General features: G+C 39.4%; 1 protein-coding gene across 10 annotated transcripts in view; it reads right to left on the reverse strand.

Moving 5' to 3' along the window:
* Positions 1-21,396, reverse strand: part of myo18ab (myosin XVIIIA b) — a 120,572-nt gene that overhangs the window by 85,290 nt on the left and 13,886 nt on the right. For 2 of the 10 annotated variants that reach the window (XM_067450674.1, XM_067450673.1), the window contains exons 1-3: positions 3,256-4,159; positions 811-1,055; positions 231-275 (exon numbers count right to left, since the gene is read on the reverse strand). The exons of 3 other annotated variants lie outside the window; for them this stretch is intronic. In XM_067450674.1, the coding sequence (XP_067306775.1) occupies positions 231-275; positions 811-849 (84 nt within the window). In that variant the 5' untranslated portion in view covers positions 850-1,055; positions 3,256-4,159. Of the gene's footprint in view, positions 1-230; positions 276-810; positions 1,056-3,255; positions 4,160-21,396 lie in introns of those variants that run through there. 5 more of the 10 variants (XM_067450677.1, XM_067450676.1, XM_067450682.1 and 2 more) reach the window with 4 other exon arrangements.

Here is a 21,396-nt window from a genome sequence, read left to right on the forward strand (position 1 = left end):
CCTGTGACAACAATTCTGCATCCTGTGTCAAAACACAGGACTTGTAACTGACAGCGTATTATTCTAAAAAATAACTGAAAATATGCAATTAGACATGTAACTAAGCACAAATAAACAGAGTGCTTTTCAATTTGCATTTCATCTCTTTTTATAAGTGCGTCTCTTGCCTGTGAGCGCAGTATAGAAGAGCTGTAATAATTTGTTAGTATGCACAATATCTAGAGACTTACATTGTCTTTTGAACTCTTGGAGTTTGGCTTGTTCTCTTCTTTGATCTATAAAGGTCCATGTAAAAAGGTCATTAGCATTTGATTTAGGACAATACGTTTATGCTGAGGCTTTTATGCAGATGTATCCAACACATTTCATGCAGGATATTTTTTTAAGGACTAAGTTTGACAGAAAAATGTAACATCTTGAAGTCTAATAAGACACCAATTTACAGTGCTTTCCATTTTAAGCAGTAGCATTAGTATACTGCCATGTTCCAGCCAGTGGCAGCTTTTCAAAATGTAATCAAAAGAGCTATGGCAGAGAGCTGATGAACTACATTCTCCCATGACATTGAACCACACTGATAATTTTCACACAGTGATCTGTGTTTTCCATCTGCCCAGAACACACAAATGCACACGCATGCCCTGAACAGAGGCCGTTAGCAACTGTGCGCTTATGAACCGTGCACACGGCACCCCAGTGCATTGCTACAGATAGATATAAAAGTGAGATCAATGGTGCATTTCATGCACACCACCCAGCTGATGTCACACAGTGCAGAAAGATGAGAATGGAGAATGGAACATCACTTTCCTTTTGCTCCCAGAAGGAAAAGCGTGATGAGAATGCCATGCTGGCAGCGCTGCTGTCATGGGCTGGGCCGGGTAAGGGTTTGATGAAGGAGGGAGGTCGGGATGGAAAGATGGGTGACAGATGGAGGGACCAGCAGACAAGAAGCTGGCACAATGGATGCTGGTCTTCACAGTTATGTTATGTGAGGTCACAAACTTCAGGTAAACAAGACCCACAATGCTGGAAAGAAGAGGTTGTTCTTGGCTCTGTTGGGTAAAAAGAGATGATTAAACACTCTGGATGTGCCTCAAGTTGCATATTAAGGCTATTTATTTAAATATGACATTAAAAAGATTCCTAAAATGAAGATTATTCTTAACTTGTCGGCATATTACAACAAGAGACATATAATAGACCTATGGGGGGTCAAAAGAGGGCTCATTTTATGGCTGCAGTCTGACTTTTATCCAACTAAAGCCATTTGAACGGAAATATGCCTATTTATTATGGAACAATTCAATTAAAAACACAAAACTACATCAGTGATATTATGTGCAAGTCAACTATGCCTCAATCCAAACATCTCCCTGAATTTATATTTACATATATTTGAATGGCGCATAATTTGCACACAAGCACAAAAAACTAATATAGCACACAAATCATATAGAATATTTTATGGAGCTTATTTGTTCTTTTGGAAGCTTGAAAGCCCCTGAAACACTTTCACTTTTAAAAACGGTTCCTTTTTAGTTCCACACAACAAAGTTATTTAGGTTTGGAACAACATGAGTATGAGTAAATGACAAAATCTTCCTTTTGGATGAGATCTTCCTTTTGTTTGTAAACACAAAGCAGTTTCACTTCATTGTCACACTACCACATTGTACAGTATCAGCTGTATGGATTACTCTGGGATCTCCCACTAGGTCGGTTGAATGTAGCTGCCGTCCTCTAACTCTATATCCAGATCCCCACTCTGAACTCCCCTAAAGCCCCTCATGCCACCACTGACCCTTCAACAGGCCTTCCAGCCATCAGACACACTGCATCTATAAAAAGTTACTCATGGCATGCTTATCTGTTAACGGAGCACTGTGATACTGACAGCACAGACTTTTTAAAAAGCAGACACATGGGCAAGAAGCAGCCCACATTATAACACACAACAGGGTGGATGTGCGAACAGTAACAAAACCAGAAGAAAAATGAAATCTTTTGGTTATGAAATGGATTTTAAAAAATGGATACAAAAATATTAACATTAAATATGACCAATATGATGTTTAGTTTTTTTTTCTAAAAGCATTTAGATTCCCTTAAATATTCTATTCTCATATGCAAAAAAAACTGTCAAAATAATAATAATACATTTGTACTGAAAACCAAATGTAAAGCAAAAAAAAAATATTTATTTTACCAACAAGTATAAATTCACCTGGATATATATTTCTGGTATTAACAAGTATTACATTGGAATTAACATTGTTAATAGGATAAAATACATAATTTTTCCACGTATAACAAGACTACACATTAGCCAAATCTAAATTAAAGTGGTCTCTTCACTCAACACGGGACTGGTAGACTCAAACGGCTATTATTCTAGATGTTTCTCGAGGACACAAAGTAACAAAAGGATGGAATTAATGTCATGGCCAATTTAGGCATTTATGGAGATTAAACGCAATTCAGCTAACAAAATTAAATCCACTTCCTGAAACCAATTATAATTCAATTGAGAAATGAAGTAGCCTACACCAAAACAGAATAAATACAAGCCAGCAACAGCAATTTAGCTCAACAAAAGAGACATAATTGAACAGCTGAAAGTTTATGGGCACATCAATAAAAGCTTCTGCAGACAGACTGTGAAGCATATGATCCAATGACTGTATACACAAAATAACCCACTGACTTCATCTATCAAACACTTGACAGTCATAGAATAGTTCAAAAGCGTTAGAAAATAGCCACAGAAGTCCAAGCATAAGACCCATTTGAAACATTCGTCTCAACTCTCAAGAGTACAATGACCACTACATAAATGGCTAAAATGACACTACCTTTTTCCACAAGAGCATCTTTACAAAAGCCTCTATTGAGCTTTAATGGACTTCAGCACTTAACGTCAGAAATGCCAATCCAGCGCTCCATTCTAGTCTCAAAATACCAAATTGCACAGCACAATCCAAACAAACCAGCCATGTTAACACACAACAGTACAAGAAAACCTTTAACTAAATTCATATTTTCAAGTGAAATTGTAAAACTCAAGGAATTTAGCATTAGCACTAGCTAGCCCGGTCATTGCTCCCGGTGTGCCATCACACTCAAGCCTAAAAATAGGTGATGGAGCAGGCCCGAGTCCAGACTGCAGCAGAACTCCGAGCCAACTGACTCCTCCACAGGTCTAGATCTACAGATTCCCCAATCCAGGACCATAAGCAACGCCTGCCGCCTTACCTGAGATCCTCTGCAGCAGCTCCAAACAGTTACCGTCGCTCCCTTACCAAGATCAGAGATGAAGAAGAGCGGCGGGCGAAAGCACATTTATGTGTGTGTTCAAGAAAGAGAGACGGTCTTGAGAACCAGCAGTCTTGTGTCACACTAACCGGCAGCCCTAGTTTTGAGAGGTGCAAAGCGATAGGCTATTCCTGACACTGCTCTGTCAGAGAAGGAGGAGGAGAAAGACAGCTGTCGTGGTAGAGGGTCAGGAAGAGTCTAAAAATAAAAAGCCCAAGTACCACCGCTGTAACGCTCCTGCTTTCTCCCCACCCCCAAAAATGTAGGCTGGGAGATGGACAGCTCCACAGTTGCTTCTCCTGCTCAGCTGCTCCAGAGCAAACGTTGGTCCAGTGGAGGCATGCACATGTGAGGGTGTCTGCTGGTTTCAAAGAACGCAGGTCGTGTCGAAGCTCTCAAACTTTTCAAAAGTTTAACGAAGGTGTAAACTTTGTCGTTGGAAGATGTGGAGCGAGCATCAAGGCCTTGAGCGCTGGCTTAGCGTTTTTCTCTCTACTGAGAGATACAGAGGAGTATGTCGGAGAGGGGAAACAGAGGAGAAAAACAGAAGCGCTGAGAGAGAATGTTGAGGAAATGACGCAAGGCCTTGGCACTTCCTACACAGAGCCTTTTCAAAGTGCAGAGCACACTGGAAATAAAAGCTGCCGTGGCTTACACCTAATGAACAGATATATATATCAGTGTGAGAGATGAGCACCAAAGACTGACTGCACCATGATGTCATTCCAAACCCATGTGCCTTTCTCTATACTGTGGAACCATAAAAAAGGTAAAGTTTGGAAGAATAACTTTCACTCTTTTATGTGGATGGAGACTGGAGCTGTCAAACTCCAAAATTACCAAATAGTAGTCCATGCCCACGAGGCTTACAAGTTTGGGGTCAGCAAGGATGCATTAAAATGATGAAAAGTGATGGTAAAGACTAACATGTTTAAAAAAATAAAATATATTCCAACTAAATGCTGTTCTTTTGAACTTTCAAGGATACCTGAAAAAAATGTATCAGGTTTTTCACAGAAATATTAAGAAGCACAACTGCTTTTAACATTGATAATAAAAATAAATGATTCTTGAGCAGCAAGTCAGCATATTAGAATGATTTCTGAAGGATCATGATCACTGAAGAGTGAAGAGTGAAGTAATGATGCTGAAAATTCAGCTTTGCCATAACAAGAATAAATATTTCAAATTGTAATAATATTTCACAATACAACTGTTTTTAAACACAGCTAAAAACAGCTGACATTACATTACATACATACATAAATACATAAAAGAAAATGGTTTGGTGGTATATTTTAGTTTGTTCAAAAACTTCATGCTAAATACTGATATATCTTCAAAATGTCAAAGGTGTAAAACATCTGAAGGAAATTTACTTCATATGCTTTGGAATTGTCCTGTACTGAATGACTGAATGGGATTGGGAATATTGATTTGTTAGTCTGTTCTCATCATAAAAAAGTATTTTCTACTGTTAGCAGGAACTGCTGGAAAAAAAAATGCATATAAGTGAACCAGAAGTTGATTCACTCCCCATCCAGACGACAATGGATCAATGAACTCATTTCATACTGCACCCTGAGAAAATTATTTTTAATGTTAGGAAATCTACGAGAACTTTTGAAAAAATATGGGGCCCCTATTTAAAACATTTACCTTCTCTTACTGTAAACTAAATGCAATGTCATCTTTGCCCTTCTTTTTTTTCTTCTTTTTTGTTAGTTTTTGGTATAAGAAAAATGAATGTTATATGCATTTATGTATTCATGCATTATAAATAAATAAAAAATTGTGAAAAAAGGAAAAAAAAAAACATATGATAGCTTTGTGTAGGGAACAGAGCAAAATCCTCTTCCCTCTGAATTTTTATGAAATGTTTCATAATATGGTATATGGTAGAAAGATGTTAAATTAAAAAATAATTGATTGTTTTGATATTATTTTGTATGTTTGTCAAAGTGAGATGAGAAAATAAAGAAAAAGTATGATCCTCAGTTCAAAGTGTTTCTTCCTAAAGCAACAGGAAACTGCAGTGCACAGCTGAGCTCAAACTGTTCTCAAACTTGGTCTCAGCAAAGAATCACAGCCAAAATCAATCATTTCCTCTATGGAGAGAGTCAGGGAGTGATTTTTCTTAACTGTACTGTCATAACGTGCCACTAGGAGGGGCATTTTAGAAATTCTCGCTATATTGGCACTCACACACAAGAGGGTGCTGTAGGCCTTTTTAAAGTAGCCCTGAAAGCCAGCAGTGGTCAACACACCCTCTGAAGGGAGGCTGGTTGTTTTCACCTCTTTTCACTAGTGTACTTTTCACTCCCACTATCATTTTCCAGGTAGTGCAGACAATAGCCTGGAGATTTGGTGTTGTGTCTCGCATATAGAAATCGCCCTGCAGGAGACAGAGGAGGTGATAGCGCAGGCTCTGTCTGCAGATGGTGTTGGTACAGGCCTGTGGCGGCTCGGGGTGTGGTGCGAGGAGTCTATGCTACGGCACGTCCTGAAGAGGACACAGCACGCCCACGTGTGTCTGTGCGGTGGATTAAAAGACCACTATGGCGGCATGCACGGCTTTGTGGGAGAACACGATGAGGGGGAGGGAGAAACAGACTGAAGCAGAGCTGACACTGCAGGCCGATCTGGGGAAGAGACAGAGAGGAAGAGGAGAGGAATGTGAGCTATGAGGCTGTCAGCCGGGGATAATGAGAAGAGTACGCAACACAGAACAGCCAGGAACAAACGAGAACACTCTCACCTCTGCCTAAAACTGTCACACACACACTCTATTAGCACTGGCAGGACAATGACAAGGTCAGCGTGCACTCTGATCACTGTAGACCTAGAATTTATTCTGCAGCCTGTCCCACCCAGAGATTCCCCAGAGCACTGAACTAAATTGTAATGTTACTTGGATCACAGATTTTGAGATTTTATTAATACGGTATCAAGTGCTGAAATTCATTCACATTTATCATTCATCATTGTATATATTGCCTATTAATTGATTAGCCAAGTATGAAAAAGTATATTTAATTAAGATATAATATAATACGATCTTTATATTGTTACAAAAAAATATATATTTCAAATAAATGCTGTTCTTTTGAAACTTCTATTCAAAGAATCCTGAAAAAAAGATTATCATGGTTTCCATAAAAATATTTAGGGAAGTACCACCATTTTAATAATAAGATAAATAATATTTAATAGACGTTAATAATAAAGAAAACAGCTGTTTCTTGTGCAGCATATCTGAATGAATTCTGAAGTATTATGTGACACTGAAGACTGAAGTAATGATGCTAAAAATTCAGCTTTGCCATTAAAGGAATATATTACTTTATTACACAAAAGATACTTCTAAAACATATGAAACCTCTGAACGATAGCATATATATTATATAGGATTTATTCAATCTTAAAGGTGCACTATGCAACTTTCTGTCCACTGGAGGGCGCCTATTCTAAACAAAGTTTGAGCACAGTATCTTGGGATATGTGGTCCTCACCTCACAGCCGGTGGAAAATAGGACTCGGGCAGAAATCACGTTCATATATGCGGTTATTAACGTTACTGTAGTGTAAAGTAGAGCAGGACCGAGTGTTGTGGAGCTGAGCACGGCTGCTGGAGCGATTGTTAAACAAACACCCGCATCGCGAATACCGGAACTTTTATTATGACTGGACGGGACACAGTCGCCGGGCGCCTGCTCTGATCCGCTCTTCCGGTTATGAAGTAATGCAGCTCTGTTTATAAAATACATTTAAGTGTGTTGAAAATGATGTTATGACGTTGCTCCGTGCGTTCACCTGTTCACACTGCTAAGAATGAAGCGCTCCTGCCAAATAAAACCCGAAACCAAGGCACAGATATGACGCAATTGACAGGCGACTCCCTCAGATGCTATGCTGAAACGTCCCGGTCCATAGTTAAAATAGCAATTTTCTCACAATTTACAAATAGTTGAAACATTTGGGATATTGTAGTTCCTCAACTGAACAAATTATATAACACCGGCCTAGTGGTTTTTGGATATTTTACTGCAAAAATACTACATAGTGCACCTTTAATCATTTACATAGGAAGGCTAAACACCTGCACTTGCTTGGAACATGACTACTGCAATGCAAAAAAATTAGGAGAAACTTGCAGTATTTTTTACATTCTAATTATAGTTTTTGTTTATAATTAAGGTTTTTGCTGCTGATAAACTTCTTTGCTAACCAATGCTAACTAGAGGCAATACTATTAGAACCAAGCAGAAGAGCCATTATTTTAGAAAAGTATGAATAAGGCAAACCAAGCAGAAGAGCCATTATTTTAGAAAAGTATGAATAAGGCAAACCAAGCAGAAGAGGCATTATTTTAGAAAAGTATGAATAAGGCAAACCAAGCAGAAGAGGCATTATTTTAGAAAAGTATGAATAAGGCATATCAAAATAAACAGGTACTTTCATCAGATATTTTTTATGAAACAATATCTTAAATTATATTGCAAAGGTTCACATGCAAAGATAAACATGTCATTTTTATTGGATCAAGGCCTTGGAAAAGAGTAAATCCAGACACAAAAATCAAAGCCAAGATTGACTCTGGGTAGCAGGTCTCAGTCCAGCCATCAAGATGAGCAAGCTTACAGTCATGCTTTATGTTAAATGCTTTATGGTACATTATTTGCTACAGAGCAAACAAATACTTTTTCACGGACAGTGTCTTCCCAATGAAGCCCTGACTGAGATCATCAAAATGAACATGGTCAAGAATAAATTTAAGCTTTAGGTTTAGTACAGAGACTGTACAATTTACTGTATAATCTTTCATAATGCCCAAAGCAATTACAGTGGCACTAGTAAAAACCACAAAAGTGGATTATGCTCACACACATACAGCTGCATGCAAAAACTCTACCACACCCAGACAAATCCTCTATATCATGAATTCAAATCATCTTCCTGTCTCCAGAAACAGAGATAAACGCATTAAATCACAGCCCAGACTGTACACAATCCCCTCAATGCAAGAAAACACACGTCCACAGTAAAAAAAGAGAAAAGATGGATATCCTCAGTCCCTAAATCAATGGCATGATGGCCAGGCCAGGGTGTGACAGTACAGAGCTCAGCAGACCTTGTCAAAGATGCTGACATCAACCTGACTCATGCAAGAGCTGCTTATAGCCAGAAATAACTCGGTAAAAGCCCTGTGCGGGCGGACACAGAGAGTTAGCTGTTGGGGGGGTAGGAGAAGTACCTGGTGCAGCATCATTCAATAAAGTGAGAAGAAAGAGTGCATGTAGAAAAGACAATCTGAGAGCTCAGTCTAGAGATAGAAAACACACATACCACCCGTCCTTACATAACCAATGCCAACATTGGCCTCATTTTCCCCGATCATTACTGCTGGACATCCTCATTACCAAAAGATTCCTAGAGGAAGTGAACTCAAGACTGGGCAGCAAGGTAACAAATCCGTCTTCTCTTCTGCTTTCCCAGCAAAGCCAAACTGAAATGTCCCTCTCCAGAACTTTTTCATTCATTGTTCCTGGTTGGTGGAATGATCTTCCGTCCTCCATACGCACGACAGAATCACTTGCTTCATTCAAAAGACAGGTAAAAACTCATCTCTTCCATGAGCACTTAATCTTATCATAAAAAACAAAACAAAAAAAAACTTCTAACCTCTGAACTCTTCCTCCTCTATTTTTCTTTTCTTCTTCCCTTTTTCTGGGTTTTGCTACTCTGAGTAGTATACAAATCTTGGTATTTACAGCACTTTATGCATTTCTTTGCCTCTTCTTGGCAGATCGCTTCCTGTACTCCTGAGTTGTAAGTCGCTTTGGATAAAAGCGTCTGCTAAATGCATAAATGTAAATGCGACCTCAGAACACAACTGGGTCAAACACGAGACACAGATATCTTACACTTGATGAATATCTTATCCTCCTGATCTTATCCCTAGGCGTTATTTAACAACTGATCAGTGTAAACCATCCATTTGTCATCTAAACAGATATTTTCCCCAAACAGAGACTGAGTCATTCCTTTTCCTTATATTGCGACAAACAATGAACAGAATGAACAATTGTGCATGCATGACATAAATGCTGTAAAATGAATGAGACATTTTTATAGAGCTTTACTACGTACTACTATAGCCTACACCCAAAATGATTTACAGGCATATCAGGGGGTCGGTCTCTCCTCAACCACCACCGGCGCACAGTAATGGCAGCCACAGAACAATGGCACCAGTGCACTCACCAATCTCCAGATAGGTGGAGAGGAGGGAGAGTGATAGAGCCAACTGAAAGCACTGGGATTAATATTACGATGCCATGATTGAGATGCATATTCTTTTACGAGAAGCGCCATAGGATTTTTTAATGACCACAAAGTGTCAGGACCACGGTTCAACGTGTTATTGAAGGAAGGTGCTTGTTACAGTCCCCGTCACTAAACTGGGGCATTAGGAACCACACAGACCACAGGGTGAGCGTCCCCTGCTGGTCCCACTAACACCTCTTAAAGCACCAACCTAGTCTTGCCAGGAACACTCACAACCAGTTACTACTAACCAGGCTCAAACCTGCTTAGCTTTAGTAGGCAACCAGTTTTGGGCTACATAGTGACATGGCTGCTATCTACAATCGAAGACACATGACTGAAGCCATTTACTTTTCTGGAATACAGTTTAACCAAACCCCACAGCAAAGCATCACTACAAACATGCAGATGGGAGCACAATATAATTAGGGGCCTGATCAATCACAAGGCTAAACGACCATGTTGAAAGTAAAGTAAAGTAAACTCCAGAAGTGTTTCCCTGTTTCTATGCCATATGCAGCCAACCGTCTGTGGGCGTGATATCTTAATGTAGGCTAAGACTACATTACGCCTAACCCAAGGATTGAGTAAATAGAGTAGAAGCGGAGTGCGAGTGTCAGAGAAGAGGAGAACTTGAGCAGCAGTATTGAACATGTTCATTTACATTTACATTTAATCATTTAGCAGACGCTTTTATCCAAAGCGACTTACAAAAAAGGGGAGAGTAATAGAAGCAACGAAACAGACAAGGCCAACAACCTGTAAGAGCTGTAAGAAATCTCAATTAATTTGCACAATAAACAACAATATATATATATTTTTTTTAAAGACATCTACAACAAAAACTCACATACGCAAAATGCTGAACACTGGATTTTGATAGCTATGATATTTGTTCAGCTTCTTTTCCCTCCTTCTCAGATGCCCCCTGCCACTCCATTCTTAAATCATGGAAAATGGGCAGATTTCTGTTTATCCATGAGTACTTCATAAGGAAACTGTTTTATGAGTGTTAATGTGCTCAGAACCAGGTTAAACACACCTCACTGAGCCAGTCATGTCTTGGCTGTGCTCAAGGGTACTGGCTGGCACATCTGGGTCACTGTTACAGACAGACCCCCCTCCTCCTTTACAGGATGTGACTCAAAATGTTGGATGCCTTAACACACACACACACACACACACACACACACACACACACACACACACACACACACACACACACACACACACACACACACACACACATATAATAATAAAAACTGTTACCAGCTGCTAAATTAGGCAGTTCATCATATAATTTTGTAAACAAACATTATATTGTTTGAATGAATACTTTTATTTGATCAATCTAATCTTTTACACTATTGTTTTACATTTTATAAACTGTTATTTTAAATTGTAACATTCACAATATTGCTATTTTAACAAATAAATGACTCATTTAAAAAAAAATGTAAGGTCCCAAGGCATGATATTTTAATTGTATGAGGTTTTTCAACATTAATATGAGTTCCCCTAGCCTGAATATTATCCCCAAGTGGCTATAAATTTTAATCAGTGTAAACCGAGTTCTGGCTGTCTTTCTCTGCTTTTGAGAAAATGATAGCCCATACGAGCGGATCTTGAATTCTCCTGTTATGACGTCATACCAGGAAAGGTTTCCTCCCTTTCCTCTGCTTTGCCCACGCAGAGAATTAGTAGAGAAATGATTCAAGTTCACACAGACTTTCATTCTAAATCGTTTAATACTATCAGTTCCGCCGCTGGCCGTCTTGATGTATCAGTGAATCAAGCCAGTGACTAAAACGATCAACTTAGTTTCCTGTTAGTAGCATGAAGCAAATCTGTTATTTAAAGCATTTTGTAAGAGAAATAACGTTGCAAAGTTCACTCGTGTTTATTCAGAGCAATCAGATACAAACAAAATAAATTTGCGCACGCACAGCGCTCTCAACAACTCGGTACAATAACAATTTCTCAGCAATCTTTCCCTAGCTCTCTGTGTCTCTCTGGACTGTCAGTGCTGCAGCTACTACTTGCGCCTGACTTAGCCACGCCCCCTCCACCACATCATCTCATTTCAAATGCAAAGATGCCAGCCTATTACAACAGTTGGTGTTTTTACTGAAGTCTCACAGCAGACATGCCCCTTGAAACAGAGCATTCAATCCAGAGGGCTAATATCAGTATAGAAAAAATGCCTTGTATTTCTAAATTATGACATCTTTTGATGTAAAAACCATAAGTACACCTCAGGAAACATTATAAAAGAATTTAAAAACTCCATGCTATAGGACCTTTAAAATCTTCCTGACCCCAAACTTTTAAATGGTAGTGACATTTCAAGTTACACTGTAAACAATCAATGCAAAGGTGCCCAAATATGATGCCTAAAATACAAAAGGCAGTTATAGTACGTATGACGTTTTCCAGCAGAACATTGCCCAGAGCTTGCCTTCCTCCAATACTGCATCCTGGTGCCATGTGTTCCCCAGGTAAGTCATGCACACGCACCAGGCCATCCACATTATTTTAAAGAAAACGGGATTCATCAGGCAAGGCAACATTGCTCTGACCCAGTCATCTACCCAACAACACCCATAAAGGTATAAAAAGGAGTAAAACTTTTTTTTTTTAAAGGTGTAAAACCAACCATTAGAATCATGTTAAATACATAAGGAGAAACAGTTTAGTTCAATTCAAATTGATTTGTATAGTGCTTATTATATATAGTTCCTCAGATCCAAGTTTGAAAGTCTTCAGTTCAAGTTTGTTCATGCCAGTTCTAAGAGAGATTCACAAATCACCAGGTCCAGCAGCAGCACAAGAAACGCCACCATTTTGGTAGAAAAGGTGTGTGTGTGCCTTACTGTGAACTGTGTGTCTGTGCCTCTAGGAAGGGGAGAGTGCACTACATTAAGCACAGGCTGTGTTAAGTGTGGCTTATGTGATGAAGAGCAGATCCGTGTAGAGCTGCTTGACAGTAGCCATTAGATCTGACAAGTATAAGACATTTAAAAGCAGCCATAAAGGTCAAGAAAACTCCGCCAAGGCTGCCACAATTCATTGCTTCACCTTGACCAGCTTTAAAGTTCCACTTTGACATCTCAAATCAAATAAAACATAACAGACTGGATTTTGTTACTGTTGTGGACCATTGTCACCAAACGTGCTGAGTTGCAGCACTAGAAGCGTCCAGGCCTGCATGGCAAGCCTCTTTACAGCCACAATCAACATTTGTTTAGCAGCCAAGCTAATTCTGTCTGTCTGTGCTAATCTTTGTGGAATGCAGAAGAAATATGGAGCCTGCATTTACACAACTTAAGGAATTTAGCTGACCTTTCACCCCTGCACCGGGTCGAAGGTCAGGAATGAATTGATGAGCACATCAGTAACCAATCAAAAGTTACAAACAGCATGGGTGGGTTCTTCCTGTAATGGATTTACTTGAATACCAAACACTGTATCAAACTGACAGTCCATCGACTGGAAACATATTGCATTTGTGGTATTACATAAACGCCTCTTAACCAGTGGTTCCCTGTGAAGCATGCTAGCACATGTGAATTCCTGTTCAAGAGCTTTCGTTGGACTCAGGAAACATCCAGTTGGAAAGAGTTCTTCTGTTCTAGGAAAGAATCTAACTAATGTTTTAACAAAGCATAATTGCATTACAATGTTCATACACATCATTGTCGAAAGACCATATTCACTAGTCTCATTGTTTTTGGAGTAGCTTTTGCTCTGAATGTGCCCTCAGATGAATAAAGAGCATTTAAACTCTTTTGGCTGGATTTAAAATGTCAGGCTTCTGAACTGGCACTGGGTCCAAGATGACAACACTGTTTTTTGAAGCCAGGGTCAGTTCCGCTCTGAAGCTAAACCACACCGCACTGCCCTGTGCCTGGAGCCCATTGCATTCTGGGACACATAGCTGTGGTTACAGTAATAGAGAGAGACATTGCAGAGCTCTACACTTGAGGGATACAAGCAAGAAACACATGGTTCATGTCCTGGCAGTTCATCCTAAAGATGTGCAATGGGGTTGAGGTCAAGGCTGTGCAGGCCAGTTCTTCCACACCAAACTCATTCAACCATATATTTACATTGGGGTTGGGGCATAGTCATGCTGGAATAGAAAAAGGCCTTCCCCAAACTTTTCCCACAAAGATGGAAGCATAGCATAGTCCATAGCATTGTTCAGCATTGTCTTGGTATTGAAAGTAAAACAGCCCCACACCATTATCCCTCCTCCAATAAACTTTACAGATAGCAAAATGTAGTCAGAAAAGTAACTTTCTTCTGCATGGCATCTGCCAAACTAAAAACAAACAGGGAAGCACAATTCATCACTCCACAGAACACATTTCCACAGCTCCAGAGTCCAATGGTGGTGTGCTTTACACCACTCCCTCCAACGCTAGGCATTGTACCTGGTGATGCAAGGCTTGCATGCAGCTGCTCACCCTTGAAAACCTATTCCATGAAGCTCCCGCCACACCGTTTTTGTGCTGATATTAATGCCAGCGGAAGTTTGGAACTGTTCACCTATGGCATCAGCAGAGTGTCAATAACTTTAACGCAACATGCTCCACAGCACTCGGTGACCCTGCTCTGGGACTTTACGTGGTCATCCATTTTCCAATAATACCACATTTCTTACCCAAATTTAACTGAAAAATTTTCACAAATAGCTAGGTGCTTGATTTTATATACCTGTGGCAAATGAGTCTGACTGAAACAACAGAGGTGTGTCCTAATACATTTGTCCATATACAGTAGTGGCCAGATGTCCAGAGAGGATACTTGTTTTAATGACCTTATACATTCAATTAAACTATCCAATTACACTAAAAGAACAAGACACCAACTTAGTTAAGGTATTATTAACCTCACTATAAATTATTTGGCAAAAAATACCTTTGTACATCATCCTGGCTAAAAAGTATGTTCACACAATTTGGGATGTTTTATTGTGTTGTAACAAATAAAACAACGGACTCAAATACTCAATGTGCTTTGAATTTTGATTTTTAAAGAGGTCCTATAATGCCCCTTTTTACAAGATGTAAAATAAGTCTCTGATGTCCAGAGTGTGTATGTGAAGTTTTACCCCACAGATCATTTTTATAGCATGTTAAAATTGTCACTTTTTGAGGGTGGGCAAAAACATGCATTTTTCATGTCCATTTAAATGCAAATTAGATGTTGCTCCCTGCCCCCTGTCAAGAAGAAGGCGTGCTTGAGTTAGCATCTCCGATTACCTCATGCAAACACGCACTGAAAATGTCAGAAACTGTTTAGCCTTTTATGTTCAAAACCTAGTCGCAAAGGGTGAATATGTGAATTTTCATAGGCCAGACATAACTTTTGGCCACTACTGTGTGTGTATATACAGAATGTTTGGATTTCCTTGTGATGGAAGCAGAAATAGCATGCACACAATGTAACAGCACACAAACAACCAGTGGCTAACCAAAATTCATGGCACATCTCCTATTTATCTTAATCTAGGAAAAACCATCTTCTATACTGATCCGCAAGGGCCTTTCGAAACACACCCAACAAACTTCATTCAAACTGAACAAAGCCATGATTACCATCATAATTACATTTCGCCACCACACAGCCACCAACCATCTACTTATTGTGAATAGGCTTTAAAAAGGGATGCCTTTATCAGAGATCAAACACAAGACTCCATTAAAGAGAAGAAGCCTTGCGTCATCACTTTCCACAGCATCTCTAAGCATGACAGAAGCTTTGCGCTTTAATCCATCATTAAGATGACACACGGTCTCTTTTCTTACTCAATAACGGCCCTTTGTCCACATGTAACCGACTCATATAGCTGCCATCTGGCATTCAGGGTGGTTTCATGCCAGCATCTACTTAGGCAGAGAAATTGGCACTGAATCTAGGCATAACCAACCACTTCAGGCTTCACATTCCCGCAATGAAGAGCTGAAAGGCTCTACAGAAGCAGTTCTCATACGTATTTGATCAGCAGCCATAAGAACAGATATAGCAAAAAATTTAATTATTCAGTGTGTTTGCAAGCACAACTCTAAAATATAATATAAACAAAAGAAGAAGGAAAAGGAAAAATTTGATAAATAAATAAACTAGCTCTTAAATAAAGTCAAGATATAGCAGTAAACCGAGATCAAAATTATCAATCAAAATAAATTTTCAAAACAACATGCTATTTTGTTCTCAAATAATCACACCGGTGGATCTGCCATGAATGAAAAGAAGTGCCATTAGGCATTCATTGATTGGCCTGGCTTGCTATGCCAACCACTGTGGTGACCGCAATATCCAGCAACTGAGTAAACACCAAATACCAGCATGATCAGAGAGCCCTTGGTGCAAGCTACTGTTGCCAAACAAACACTGAGGAACTTTATTTGTTTTCCATGAGAGGGAAAGTGAATTTGTGTGCTCTGTATTCCTCCACTTGAAGTTGCCCTCAAGTGACCTCTATGGGCTGTTAAGGGTTTTGCTTTGTAACCATTCCAGGTTATGTTACAGTGGCATGCCTGTGTCATAAACATGAAGGACACCTGCTGGTTTCTCAATTCTAGATGACTAGCATCACAGCCAGAACAGAGCGACTTTCTGCTCAGGCTATAGATATAACAGCCAACACCATTTGCATAAACCAATCCACTCTCGGCTCCTAAACAGCAATAAAAATAAATACTGGCAGAAATGTAATAAAAACTGATTCAGGGTAAATGCGGCCGATTTATTGATGTTTATAGATAAGATAGAATAAGATAATCCAGGGAATATCATTTCCCTGAAAGGGCATACATGGTCTGCAACAATGCTTTGGAAGGTTGTACGTGTCAAAGTAACATCTACATAGATGGCCGGTTTTAATGACAAATCCTGTCCCCCTGTGAAATCATGACCGCAAGGACCCCAGAGCGATTCTATTGGCTGAAAGAAATTGTAATAGGTAATCTGTTCAGAGCCTGATTACTATTCTTACACAATAGCGTTTTGATTTTTGCTGTTTAAATTGTGTTAAAATAGTCTTTAATGTCTTACAAAGCATGTTTCATATATTAGTAGTATATAACTGAAGCTATAAGTGCTTATATAAGTATATAAGATATATACAAGCATGTCTGGTATATAATCTATTTATTTTGTGCACCTGTTCTGTATATTGCTGGGGGTTTTTTTTATTCTTTATTATTTACATTATAGGTACATTACTATGTCATGATTTTGAATTGGTACTTAGTTTATCAGTCAAAATAATTCAGAACATGTTTTTGCTCCCATTATAGCAATCAATTACATATTTCAAATAAATGTTTTGCGTGTGTATGTGTGTATTTATTATGGCAATGAATTCATAGTTTATTTTTAAACAATTGCTTGTCCAGAACCATGTATAACAACTTTTGATCAGGCATTTAAAACTTTGTCATGACACCGGACCCAAGGTTTCCCAGCAGAACATTGCCCGAAGCATCACACTGCCTCCACCGGTTTGATTTCTTCCCATAATGCATCCTGGTGCCACGTCTTCCACAAGTAATTGACTCATATGTACCCGGCCATCCACGTGATGTAAAAGAAAACATGATTCATCAGACCACCTTCCAGTACTGGTAAAAACTGTTTGCCAGTTTCAGGTGTATTCTGACACCTTTCTATCAGAACCAGCATTAACTTCTTGAGTAATTTGAGCTACAGTAGCTCGTCTGTTTAATCGGACCACCACACAGGCCAGCCTTTGCTCTCCACGTGCATCGATTAGCCTTGGCCGCCCATGACCCTGTCGCCGGTTCACCACTGCTCCTTCCTTGGACCACTTTTGATAGTTACTGACCACTGAAGACCGGGAACACCACAGAGCTGCAGTTTTGGAGATGCTCTGACCGAGTCTAGCCATCACAATTTGTCCTTGTCAAACTTGCTTAAATCCTTATGCTTGCCCATTTTTCCTGCTTCTAACACATCAAATTTAAGGAAGAAAAGTTCACTTCTTGCTGCCTAATATATTATTTCTATATGAAGAGATAATTAGTGTTATTCACTTCACCAATCATAATGTTATGCCTGATCAGTGTATATACAAGTACATTTGATATTAGTTTATATAATATATAACAGTGGGGATTTGCTCCATCCATCAGTCCAAAAAGGACTCCTGATCTAAATGATAATTTAATTTTATGATTAAGAACAGCACAAACAACTGTGTGAATGCTACACAAGCACATAAACATCTTGAGTAAAGTAAAAGCATTAGCCTGAGCAGGTAACAAACAGCAAAAGGATAAGTGTTTGTGTTTTGGCAGTCCCATTCATTACCGTGCCGTGTCATATATCAGCCGGCGGAGAGCTGCTCTCAGCAAACAAAAGCCCTTCATTAAAGACGACCGCCCCATATTCAACATGGCGGCAGTGTTGTTGGGCGTCGACAAAAGCTGAAGTGGTCCTACCGGAGAGAACATTTACAAAAAGTGGTTAATTACACACACAATCCTATAACTCATGCTCCTAATTTCCATAAGTCCAGCTCTTTTCTACCCTGTTCCTCAATGCAGCATGCGTGCTCAGACTAGCTCTTTCATTATTTAGTTTGCCTGTAGCAGGTCTCTTTAAATAATTAAATAATAACTGGAAAAGACAAAAGGCATTACGTTAGAAACAAAGTGAGATCCTAAAGGAAACTGGAGCGCACTGCGAAACCCCATAATCCACTTCAACCAGACCACCAAGCATCACCCTTGTTCAAAAATAAATCCTGGCTACAGATGCAGTGCCAGACAGCCTTACTGAGAAATGCACATCCCCATAATGACAAAACCCCGTCCCTGATGCTCACATGGAGAACGGCAGGCTGATGGAGTACATCTGATATTGGTCAATCAGTGGGAACGGTTGGGTTTGTGCTGGTAACCCGGTCTGCCTTGCGGAGGTTGGCGACTCACATGGGTAATGGCTAGCCTGTGTGAGGGTGGTTTTTCCTGTACGCCGAGTGCACTTGTTCACTTCCTCCAAACCTCAGGTCTCCCCACTCCAACAAAGCATTTTAAGTTTTCCAACTGAATTTAAGGAATTTCACCATAAAGAGTAGTTCATGGAAGTTATGTACTGGAGAAAAAAAAATTAACCGAAACAGAATTTTTGTTAAAATTTAATTAACAATTAATTTGTTTCTTGCTAACAATCGAGCAATGGTCATTTAATGGCCTTCGTGAGATAAATGTACTGCAACATTGTTTACAAGCTTTTCTTTCTATTTCTTTTTTACTGACTGCAAATACATGAGTTGTAGTTTCTTTCAACACACCTTCTAATATTCATTTTGCGCTACACTGTAAAAAATTTTTTAGAAAAAAAGTTACCCTTAAAATTTTGAGTTCATTGAAATTAAAATTTGAGTTAATACAATGAAAATGTTTTGAGATTCGGCAACCTTTATTAAAATATTATTAAAAGATTTTGTAAGCATATAGGGTAATTGTGTGTGTTTTATTTCTGATGATGCAGTGAAACATGGCAAATAGTGCTATTTTCATGATTCATTATTTTTTATGTGGTTCAGATACAATAATATTTTGAGTTTCTATTTATTAAACTAATTTCCTTCATTGTATCAACACAATTTTTTTTTTTTCAATAAACTCAAAATTTTAAGGCAACCAGGTTACTTACTTTTTTAAGTTAAACCAACAAAAACCAACAATTTTTTTTGAGCATGTTGTACTGTGAAGTGGCCTGTACAGTCATCATAAAACACTTAGTCAGCAGTACGTTGTCTATAAATGCTTAAATGAGGATTTCCCGACCCGCAATCACTCTCACAGTCAGTGGAACATCTGGAAGATAATCCAAATAAAGCTCGTTTACGTATTAAAACTGCTTTACGGTGGCTTATCTCTGTGGGGAGGGCCTTCCTCGCTTACAGATTGTGCCGTTTTCCAACTGTGACGATAAAGGCCTCTGTTACTGGGGTAGACTGGTGGAGAATGGTGTTTAGAGAGATGCCAAGACTCACATCGCTCCCTCCCTCGGGTGGACTTTCTGATAAAAGGACTTTTTCAGGCCTCTCCACAGTCCCATGATCAATGGTGAGGGAGTGATGTAGTGAGCAGCATCCATAATAAGCCATTGGAGTCAGCACAGGATATCACTGACACGCAGTGCGTTTAATTTTAACCAACACGGCCAAGCGTATGAGTCTTGGAACAACATCCAGAGAGAAACAATAAACCATGAGCCATCAGGAATCATTGGTATTTCAGCCCAGACCACAACCACGCTGGACTGCATGGAAAAGAATAAGCCCAGGGCAATGAGCATTCCTTTCTCTACGCTCTCTTCAAATTGCTTCTATTTCCAGGGGGTTATAAATTACAATTTATAGGACAGAGCGTCGGTTAACAATCCGTGAGGCTTTTTACGTCAAATTAAGTCATGACTGTATGGGGTTTGATGCGGATTCTGTGTATAGGGTTGCTAAATACACATTGTCACTGATACTCAATTCGAGGCCAAATAAAAATGCATGTATGGCGTGCTGCTGGATAAACCCCTGAGAGCCTTTAGAGATATATATTGCTGTGAGAAACCACAGCTTTAGATGCTGAGAACGGTATGATCCGGCAGTCTCAACTAAATCCAGCCTGCAGAAAAAACAGTCAAGCTGATACATGAGAGGCTGTGGGATGAGGAGTGGAAGGAAAAAGAGGGGAATTCTCCTCGTAGAGCCGTACAGAGAGGCCTTTCTCTGGGCTGGGGTCACAGCCAATCAGAGCTGTTTCACCGAGGCCCTGTGCTGAGTGGGTCTGACTGATGCAGCACATGCAAAATGTTAATGTCTATAAAGTGGGCTTTCAATGGAGCTCTCTGTTGCTTTTTATCTTAGGCATTAGGAGCAGGCAGCCCGAACAGAAGTAGAAGTAGGACTAGGGAGGTAATTCCTGAAAAATTATTTAAAAAAAATAGTAAGATTATTCTTCAGCAAAAGCACATTAAATAGAAGGAAAAACAGTATATACACATTAAAAATGTCAATTAAATGCTGTTTTTTCTACTGTATTTTAGTCAAAATATCCTGGAAAAAAGTATCATGGATTCCGCAAAAATATCAAGCATCTCACCTGCTTTCAAACCTGATAATAAGAAGACATTTTTCTTGAGCACCGATTCTGAGCCATCGGATTTCAACCAAAAATATCTTAATTTGTGTCCCAGTGATGAACGAAGGTCTTACGGGTGTCGAGCGACATGAGGGTAAGGAATTAATTACAGAATTTTCACTTTTTTGTGAACTAACCCTTTCAATTTGCATCAAATAAACATTAATGCATTGTATTGCCTTTGCTCACTTCCTGCAGTTTTGAAACTGGAAAGAGGGTAGACAGCATGAGAGGGTTCAGCATGGGACACCACTGCAAGAACACTTTCTCATGACATCGATGAAAGGTCCATCCTTACAGGAAGCATCTCAACTCTAATGAGCCCTGAGCCAGGGTTGCACAGCTCGTCTAGTCTGCCCCATTCTGCTCTATCCCCTTCCTCTGGAGACTTCCTGTCTAATTGTGACTATGGTGAGTGAAAAACCAGGTGGCAAGGACATCGAGAGCATTGCGCATTAGCATGTATACAATAAACATGGAGAGTAGGTTCCTAATTATATATATAAAAATATGTATAAAGGTAATCTTTGGATTATGGATTTAGAGGAAACTAGGGTGTAAACTAGGGTCACCCTAC

This window comes from Pseudorasbora parva, chromosome 8 (assembly GCF_024679245.1).
Source record: "Pseudorasbora parva isolate DD20220531a chromosome 8, ASM2467924v1, whole genome shotgun sequence".
Classification (NCBI taxonomy): Eukaryota; Metazoa; Chordata; class Actinopteri; order Cypriniformes; family Gobionidae; genus Pseudorasbora; species Pseudorasbora parva.